Consider the following 10,197-nt stretch of genomic DNA (forward strand, 5'->3'; position numbering starts at 1 on the left):
AACTCCTAGAATTTCTACAGCTCTATCTATCTGCTGTTATCAGGATGCCATTAAATATCTGATAACTTCTCTGGCAGTTTCAGGTAGAAGGCAGCACACTGCAAGCAATACTGTTAAAATAAAACCATGTTGTACTCAAATGATCAGTTAGGCTTTTTTGGAACAGGATGCTCAAGAGCTTAGTATATGCCAAAATGTTTTCTGTGTACAGAATGTAAGCCTATTCCAGAGCAAGTCCAGCACTGGAAAAAAGACATTTGCATTTTCCAGTTGTGCCATTATGCACACAGCTAATCTGGGCTTATATTGATGGTCCCATAAAACCGGCACTTACTTCACATAGTAGGTAAATGTCTCAAATCAGCAGATACCTTCCTGTAGTTTCAAAGACTTGCTAGTACGTTGTTCATGAACTTGATTCTCCTGAGCTGGCTGAGGGATGGAGGAAACAGAAAAGGGAAAGAAACACTGGCGCTAACTGCCAGTGTATGTTGTTAGTGCTGAAGTTTGCAGGCATCGTTGTTCTAATTTAGTGTGATCTAACTTGTATTTACTGTCAAAAGTCCTCAAAGATATTTTCCTTACCAGATCTGAGCGGAACACTCTTGCAAGGTTCGCTTCTCGGTATATTCTGTGTATCTGAAGGAGACATAAGGGGGTTCTTTGATTATTCTGTATCATGGAGAGAATTCACAGCAATCACTTGCATTTCAGTGCGGTACAGAGCAGAAGAGGGGAAAGGATTGATTCCACAGTAGTTTTGCATAGGGGATCTACCTGCATATGACAGGAAACATGTAGACTCACTGGTCATCAGGAATATTAAAAAAATTATTTCCAGTAGCAGAATATACACAACTTATGCTTTGTGGGTTATATTACTATGAATGTTACTGCTTTATTGAAGAAATACTCAACCAAGGAATTTGTGAGCTTTTTAACATGCATCTAAATCTGTCCATATGATGATCATCTTAAATTTCACATGTCATTACAGAAAGGAAATTGTATATTACACTTTTGCTTCTGTTTTATCAATTCCAGTAATTTTATATTTATCTCTGGTATTATTGATTGTTTTGAAATAGTGTTTGTACAATACCCAACAGAGTAGTATTTTTTAAAATAATTGAAATATGGTGAATCTTTTTTTCTTACAGAAGTTTTGATGTCGGGCTACATCGCTTTCTGGTCAGGTAAGCTAATGCCTATTTTGAATTGCAATTCCATATTAAAAAGCGTTTCTGTTGCTGTAAGTAGAGATGGCCATGTGAACTCAGTACTACTTGATATTTTCTATGGCAAGATCCTCTTTCATCTTCCACTATTAGTTTGAGAAACTTTACTTGGCTTGAATATCTACCCAATGTCAATCTCTAAGGAACCTCTTAAGGTGTCCTTCAGGAAAACCTTGACTCAGGAAATTTCAGTGGCAGTGTTCCACTCATTCCTGAGGAAATCTTAATTTTTCTTGTACTGAAGAAAAACTTCTTTAAAGTTTTTTCCACTGGTAACTCAAGTACCTTCATACCTTCTAATAAGGGCTTGAATTTTATAGAAAACTGTGACTGTGGAGTGGAGTCTTATTTTCTCAATAGAATACTTGATTGATTCAATGCACGGGTTGGACTGTGTTCTGAAGATGAATAAGGAGAGTGGAATAATTGTTGTGTGTTTTGTTTGGCATTTAGAGGAATGCAATGATTAAAGCAGGGCACTTCAACAAGAAAAGGGAGGTTAATGCATTTGAATGCTACACTGAGGAACTGTTTTTGCTGTTTGAAGTTCTTTTGTGTGAGCGAAGTCACAAGTGTTCATTAAGAATGTGTTTGCATTAATTTTTAATAACATACCTATCACTGTCTACTGATCTTTACAAAGAAGTGCGATGCATACCATGAAAGATGAAGTTTGCCATGGTCTTCAGGCCCATAGAAAATTCATTCTATCCGTTATTTCATCCCACTAAAATGGTGCCGTATCCATCTGTGAAGAACTTTACCCTGGAAGAATGAACCCAGTGTGTGAGCCAGAGCTTGCTGTTTGGGTCCTGCCATAAGGATCAGGTGATGTTAGGCTTCCCTTGATTTGGCCTTCCTACTGAACTCATTATTTTAGGCTACTTTGTCATATCTTCCGGATAAAGACTTTGTTAAGCCTTCACACTCATGAGTCCTTGTGGCAGAGGCTTTCAGCACTGATTCACAGACTCCCAGAGCTCTAACAGGTTGATAGCTCCTGGTTGCTTTTCACTCCTCTGGTCACTCACTTGAAGCATGTATTTTCTAATGTTTTCAGAACCCTGCTAATTGCTGTTGACTGTAGCTAGTAAAAGAAGCATGCAGCTCCAGACAGTGTGATAAATGCCTGGAAGCATTTCTCTGCCTTAGGCTCAGCATCACTTGTAAGTGTTCTTTTAGCTTTGTCCTCTGAAGTATCTAAGATACCCCTTGCAGATTCAGCTTCTCTAGATTATCAGTACCATGGCTAAATCCAGGAAAAAATGGTAATTCTCTGTCCAAGGTCTGGGTGCCAATTGGACAACAATTCAAAGGGTACATCTTAAAGGGAAGAATACTGGGTAGTACCACATTGAACACCATGCTTTTGTGGCTTAAACTAAATACAAAAAAATGACATGAGATCACACAAAGCCTATGTCAGAGGGAAAGTCAGGTTTGTTTTAAGGTTGCACAGGCAAACCCCTATCCTGATATCTCAACCTTTGAGTAGTAGCTTTGTAACATTAGAGTTATTCTTATGTATTTCTCTGCATGTAATGTGACAGCTTTTAACAGATGGCTCTCTTCACTAAAGCTGTAGTGTCAATATTGCTGAAGATATATGTATTTCAGTGTGTAGATATAGTTTTCAGACTACTGAATGTATTTACGTTCTGGTATCAGTTCTACAAAATTAGTTGCATCTATATTTTGACCAGCAGATTGATATTTTTTTAATAATCATAAGAAATGGAAATCATCATATTAAGAAATGGTTTTAAAGTATGCTACTGTTGTAAAGGGAATACAGTGCACAAGAAGGTCTCCTGGGAATGCGGACAATTACTTAACCAAGAATAGAATCATGGTAAGCATTGGTGTACTAAATTTGAGCCCATGGTAATGCTTCTGCCACAAAATACGCTTTCACTTGCTTCATACAAAGAATGTAATAAGATATTATTCTCTTATACTACATTGTTTTACATCCTGTGGAGATGCAGTATTGGAGTTGTATGCTCGTGCAATCCCTGGACCGCAAATAGCCATTGAATTTGAGTGAGTTGAATGTAGTCTTTGATTAATGTCTCGCTTTTTTCAAAGCCAACTGTGGGTTCTATGCAGTGTGGTGTTCTAACCTTAGAAAGCTTTAATACTTCGTTCTCAGTCTGTCACCTACCCCTGTTAACTTGAGGAGCCATCAGATACTTTCTCTGTAACTGTACTGCTAAGGAGGAAATATTGTTCCCTTCTGTTGTAGCAGTATGAGTTTTGCTTGGGTTTCCTTAACTAAAAAAACCCTTTCCTTTCTTTAGTAGATGACTACTGGACTAGGAAACAGAGGACTTAGTGTTGCATCTCTGCTGTTGGTCTGCCATGTGACCTTTAGAAAGTTATTGCTTTATTTTTGCCTATTTAGACAGTCTCCACTCCTGAGAACTTGCAGATCTTCTGTGTTCATATAGTATCTGTCATAAACAGTCCTCTTCACAGTTTGGGTTTCTATGTGTGAAAAACAAACAGTGAGGGAAAAAAAAAAAACCCAAACAAAAACTAAACAAATGAGTTGCAGGAAGTGTTGAAAATCTATGAATTGAGATTTGAAATGTTCAAGAGATACTATATTGTTTTAAATATAAGGACACCACCCCGCAGTGGAACAGGGAACCCAGTATGATACTTTCAAATATAAAATGCAGGGCCAACAAAACTAAAAACAGTCTCTGCTAAAAGGACAATCTGTGCCTAATTACTTATTAAAATGCTGATTGAAGGGACTAGGATGTACGTAGCCTGGCATACACAGTCAATGGTTTGTCCAAGTGAAGCATGACACAAAGTATGACAATTACAGCTACGCAGCTTCTTCTGTGTTCTTAGCAAAAAATAAATATAAAACAATTTCTGTCCATCCATCTAGCTGTGGCTTGAACTATGCTTCTGATACGGTTTAAGATAGCCCAGAAAAGTTTAAAAATGCCATCTTCTAAAATGTATTTGTTATTGGAAAGTGTATATTATACTGAAATGGCTAATGATGTCGTGTTTACTGGCGTGGGCGGAACTGGATTGTAGGACTACGTTTCTAATCACTTGCATGCTGAAATATGGTGGCATCATGGAACTACTATTTGTGAAATTAAGGTGTAATTGAGTATGTCGGGGTCTGGGCCTTGAACATTTGTTAACTACACCATAGTGTTTGAAGTGGGGATCCTGGAAATTCATGAGTGAAAGATCAGTAATTTCATGATGAGAACTGGGGTTTGATACTACCCATTAAAAATGTACTACCATACTTGGAAGGTCATTTGCCTACTGTTTTCACACAATGATATAAAAGAAAGTATTTGTTACTTTTAGATCAGCAAAATTATTAGTCAATGTTATTTAAATCACACAAGTACTATACAAGCATAGTAATAATTTTTTCATTGAGACTACAGGAAAAACTACCCTGTTTCTCCTAAATCTAAGCATTCTCAGAATGGCGCAATGGATGTATTTTCAGAGTTCAAAATGCATAAAAATAGCCTTTGGGGTAGCAGTTTAGAGGGGAAAGAGCAAGAGAGAGGCTGCCTGGTGCTGTTTGCTCACTGAAGCTATTTTATCCAGGCATTTCATCCAGTGCTGAGAACACAGCATTGGATGAAATAAGATCATGAACATACGAGAATATTTACTGCCCTAATGCCAAACAGTGCTTCCTTCAGGTCAACACTGATTAGGGCAGTGGAGAAGAATGACTGTTCCTGGAGATATGATCCTTTTGAAAAATTGCCATGCTTTCAGCACTGCTGTGCCTTTGAAAAAGTGTGAATCATACTCATTTCAGTACAGATCTGGCTTTGGAAAGATCTGCAGGACCACGCACCCCCAGTGTCTCCCAAAGGTGTCCATCTGTTAGCAGTGCTCACAGCTCGCCCCATGGTTTGCAATTACTTTAGCTTGTTTAGTGTTGCAGGTTATTTAGGTTTAGCTTATGACCTGGTGCAAAGGTTCTCCAAATACAAAACTTGAAAATCATCCCCTTTTTCTAGTTTTCTCAGGTGAAGCAAGGCATAGTTGAGCTCTGGGATCAAAATTTAGTATGTGTTGCCACCTCTATTGATTTTTAGTTAGAAACAGGGCACCACCATGTAAAGGCAGAATGGTCCCATGGTGAAAGAGGGGTTATGGTTCTAAATAAGGTACACTCATGAAAGATGGTAAGGAAAAGACTGTTCATCAGCTGGCTCAAGTCTTGTTTTCGTTCTCTGTGGAATCCCACAGGACCCCATCTATGTCCATGCTACCCAAAAGAATAATAGAATAATGATGTTAATGAACTATCTGACTGGTTTAAGAACATTTTTTTTAAAAAGTCATTTTTTCCCTTGTTATTCTACTTTGTTCAGAAAGGTACCACTGAGATCAGTTTCTGTGAGGTCAAACTTCTTCTAAAGTGCAGACATTTCCTCCCAAAAGACATCACAACTCTTTACTGAGATGGTGAGAAGTCACTAAGTGTAACCCTAAGGGAAGTGTAGATTCATTGAAAAGATCTGAAGAGATCTATGCCCCTGCTTAAAAAACCCAAGCAATTCTAGCTATTGCTGTTTCTGTAAAAAACCAAAACAAACAAAAAACCCTAAAAACCCAACCAAACAAACCCCAACAGCAGAAACCAACACTTCTGAGCTTTCCCTGTCTCTCTAACACACCTGGGCCTTGGAAAGTCAACATCTGATGCAACAGTCCTTTTCACTTCGTATTGCATCCCTCCTCTAACTCCATTGCTATGTAACATCAGAGGTGATTCTGGGCTCCAACAGCTAGACCCAGATTCCCTGCTGGGGTGCCACATGGGGTGCAGCGTAAAGCATGGCCCTCTTTTGGGACCCAAATACCAGTGCTAATGCTATACAGGGTCTCTGCTGCTGCTTTGAATGTGGCTGCCGATAAAATACTACTGATATTCTAATGTACTGTAGCTGGGCTAGGCAGCACAGTATTAAAGAGACTCCGCTTTTCTTCCAACGGGATTGATAGAGGTATTTGGATAACCATCTCTGCCTTTGAAATCGCTAGATGTAAAGTCCCACAAGTATGCATCCTTTCTCCTCTGCTCTGTCAAGAAGCTTGGCTTTTGGTTCACTCTGTCCTGGTCACCTAGTCATCCTTACTGCATGCACAACAATCAGGGAATCATAGGATAGTTTGGGTTGGAAGGCACCTCTAAAGGTCATCTAGTCCAACCTGCCCTGGAATGGGCAGGGACATCTTCAACTAGATCAGGTTGCTCAGAGCCCCGTCCAACCTGACCTTGAATGTTTCCAGGGATGGGGCATCTACCACCTCTCTGGGCAACCTGTTCCACTGCTTCACCACCCTCATTATAAAAAAATCTCTTCCTTATATCTAGTCTAAGTCTACCCTCTTTTAGTTTAAAACCATTCTCCCTTGTCCTATCGCAACAGGCCCTGCTAAAAAGTTTACTGCCATCTTTTTTATAAGCCCCCTTTAAGTACTGAAAGGCTGCAATAAGGTCTCCCTGAATCCTTCTCTTCTCCAGGCTGAACAATCCCAAATCTCACAACAATGTATGCCTAAACTGTCTTCTGGAGCAAAGCAAATAATTTCCTCAAGAACAAAAATCTGGGTGTGGTTCTGGGGATAGTTCTCGACACAGACCCTTTCTGGTAGGTGGTGTGGATACAAGTACACCACCTTTGTCTTCCTGTGCCCTATGCATTCCCCTAGTATTTTCCCAGTAGCTTTTCCCTCAGGACCTCCCTTCTCTTTTCAGGCCGTGTTTTTACTCAGCATGTAACCTTGGTCTTTTGCCATAAAAAAATGGTCACAGTGCTGCCCTCGCCTTCCTTCAGACACCTTGAGAAAAACACAGCACCCTAAGGGGCAATTTCTGCATTCTGTGGATTTGGCCGATCTATTCCAGATGAGGTTAATCCTAACCAATTTTGCCAAATCTTTGTACTGTTTTGCCTGGGAGTTCTGGATGACTGGTTGGAGCAGATGCGTCTGACTTCTGTATGTAGTCTGTGTGTCTATGGGAGACCCACTGAATAAGCAATATTCTCTAGTGTTACTTGCAATACGTCTATGACAATTTTACGTCTATCTCATTTTTCTCACTTGGATCAGTGCTGGCACAAAGATGCTGTATTGATTAAGCAGCAATGTATCTGGATGAAGGAAAACAAGTTATATCTATCTGTAATCATCAAAATAATGTATAGGGTAAAAACTGCCAAAGATGCAAGTGACGCACTGCATCATTCCACTTAAATCTACTGATACGCTTCCTGGGGAAGGATCCAGTGGTGCTGGTACTTAGTTTGTCACATGCAGGTGGGGCCACTGTGTGTAGGATACGTGCAACTGCTGTACTTGCATTCTCTTTTGGGTCCTTTCTGCCTCCAATCTCTAGCCTTTAAACCAAGCGAGGACTAGTAGGGCATGAGGCTCTAGCAAGTATTTGCTGGTCTTGACTCCCTTGGATCACTGTGCTCTTCTGGAGCAGTGCAGATAGAGCCAGTGAAGTAGCAGAAGCAGTGTTTTCAGTCAAGGGTGTCCAGCTGTGAAACAAGCTTCTAGAGCAGACTAACACAGGAACAGGCTGTTTCCAAGTTACATTACAAAAACATCCTTTTGGACAAAAAAGCCCCACTGTAACAATACCTCCTTAGCCAGGGAGCTAAGAAGAACAAAAGGTGATTCTTGCCATCTTTTGTATGTCTTGCGATGTAGATATGATGTGCTGGAGACAGCCCTTGCAGAGACTTACTTGAAATTTTGTGGTTAAGTTAGCACATCGAAAACCTAAGTATGTAGTCTTGTTGGTAATAAACGCAATTGTAGTAATCACTAGATGTGATTGAATGGCTTTGTATCTAATTTATAAGTAGTTTTAAGGTTAAAATGTTTATTTTATTACTGTGAAGAGGTAGCGGTATTAGCTTAGGAATTACTTTTTGTTCAAACTTACTTTCAATATGGGGCCTTAGGGTTTCTGCAAAAATTGTTTTCAAGTTCTAAAATACAGAAGAGAACAGCAATCAATCTATCTGTAGAGACCCCTGCATGGAGGAGCTGAAAGATATAGCTCTTATTATAAAATAATGCAGTTACATCCAGCCATGTTGCAGACTCCCGTGAGCTCTGCTTTTGGATGTGCTGGAAGTTTTGCAGTGTTTACTGGTGTTGGCAATTTTTGAAAGGGTCAGCACCAGTCTAATTGTGTTCCTGTTGAAAGCAGTGGTAAGACTGAAGTGATACTAAAAAAAAAAAAACGCAAATTGGACAGTGCTTGGAAGCTTCTAAACTGTTCCCAACTAGAAGATCCAGTCTTACCACTATTAAACTCCATGGCTAAACTCCTGTGGGTTGCGGTGGGAGGCTCTGTGAATGTTCTGCTGTGTGTGTACTGGGCATAAGTATGAACTGTACAAGTGATCATGATGTATAAAATCAGTTGGGGTGTCTTGCTTAGAGTGGGACAGTGTCCGAAAACCTCAATTTTGTTTTTAAAAAAACAAAACCAAACAAACCCCAAAAACTTGATCAGACAGTAAGGAAGAGCGATGCTAAATTGCTTCAGAGCAACTGCAGTCTCTCAAACACCTTCTCGGAATTAAACCTTTTTTTTAATAGAGCGAACAATCTGTTGTTACATAATGAATTAGCATTGAGCATGTTGCAAAAATAAGGCTGGGTTTTGTATAAACAAAACCAAATCTTTATGTAAATGTTATGTAAATGTGACATTTAACTTAAACTGTTGGAGTGGGGAAGTCGGGATTAACAAGGTACAGATCTCATCATGTTTATGTGTTGCAACTGTGAATTAAAACAGTTTGTTATTTTTGTTGCAGGGTGTTTGAGTTACTATCTATGAGCAAGAAATACGCTGTTTGTGGAACGTGAAGTATTTTGAGATTCAGTTCAGGCTGCTTTTAAATAATTTTACTGAGTAGTTTAATGGAGCTGGATCAGAGGTAGTATTTCAATATAATAGAAGAAAGTATGTGCCCAGCAGTCTTGAACCACCTAAGATTGTAAGGATTCTGCATTTATTCTTTGTGAAGTCCAGGAAATTACACCATGGGAACATTTTTGTCCCTGACTCTGACTATAAGGGCCAGAATTTATTTGCAGTTTACATGTGATTTCAGTCTGAGGGACTTTGCATCTTTTATAACTGAAGCAACCTGTATTTCAGAGTCACAAAACTGAATACATAAGAAGTGTTAGTTATATAAAAAATATTATTTATGTAATACTTCCAGTTCCACCAAGCACTTGTAGTTAAAGCTGAACACGTGTAAAGGTTTCATCTGACCTAGAGTATAAATTTACGGATTTCTGCTTAACTTTGTTTTCTTTTTGATCAACTCTTTTGTCTTTCTCACTTCTAATGTTGTCTTTTTTTTCTTCTATGTGCTGTGGTCCGTATTTGTACTTTGGCACGCTAAGTGATATGATTACAACTTCCACATAGTAGGGTGGGGTTGGTACAAACTTCAATCTCAAAGTTTTATTTCATGTTTTATGTTTTAGATGTGTTTCAGAAAGCCACGTGCTATTTTTGGGTGATAGTGTATTGGAATTTTTAAGACGTTGACCAGCGCCGGAAAAAAATGTGGGGAAAAAATAGAATGAAAAGAGCGTTCTTCTGGTAAATCAGCTGTATGCAGCACAGCTGCCATAAATGACATCTCGGCCTGCACATGATTCAGCCTAAAACCTTTGTAGTCCGAATCGCTGCTGCTCTGAGGTTGCCTGTCATCCTCCCCCCGGAAAAGAAACGTGTTATCAACCTCCCGCCCTGTTTTCCCTGCCCCGTGCAGGAGAACTAAACCCTTAAATTACGACGGCTTTCTTTCCGGCCGGCTGCCGGTTCAGAAACCGGAGAAAGCACCGGCAGCAGCCGTCCCTGGGGAGCGGCGTTTCCAAAAGGGCGCTCGCGCTTCCC

At 39.6% G+C, this 10,197-nt stretch overlaps 1 protein-coding gene across 1 annotated transcript in view; it reads left to right on the top strand.

The window, feature by feature from the left end:
* HHAT (hedgehog acyltransferase) overlaps nt 1-10,197 on the top strand; it is a 102,295-nt gene that overhangs the window by 39,280 nt on the left and 52,818 nt on the right. The window contains exon 8 of the mRNA XM_009330207.1: nt 1,161-1,196. Within this exon, the coding sequence (XP_009328482.1) occupies nt 1,161-1,196 (36 nt within the window). The remainder of the gene's footprint in view (nt 1-1,160; nt 1,197-10,197) is intronic.

This window comes from Pygoscelis adeliae, unplaced genomic scaffold, assembly GCF_000699105.1.
Source record: "Pygoscelis adeliae isolate BGI_AS28 unplaced genomic scaffold, ASM69910v1 Scaffold308, whole genome shotgun sequence".
In the NCBI taxonomy this organism is placed as follows: domain Eukaryota; kingdom Metazoa; phylum Chordata; class Aves; order Sphenisciformes; family Spheniscidae; genus Pygoscelis; species Pygoscelis adeliae.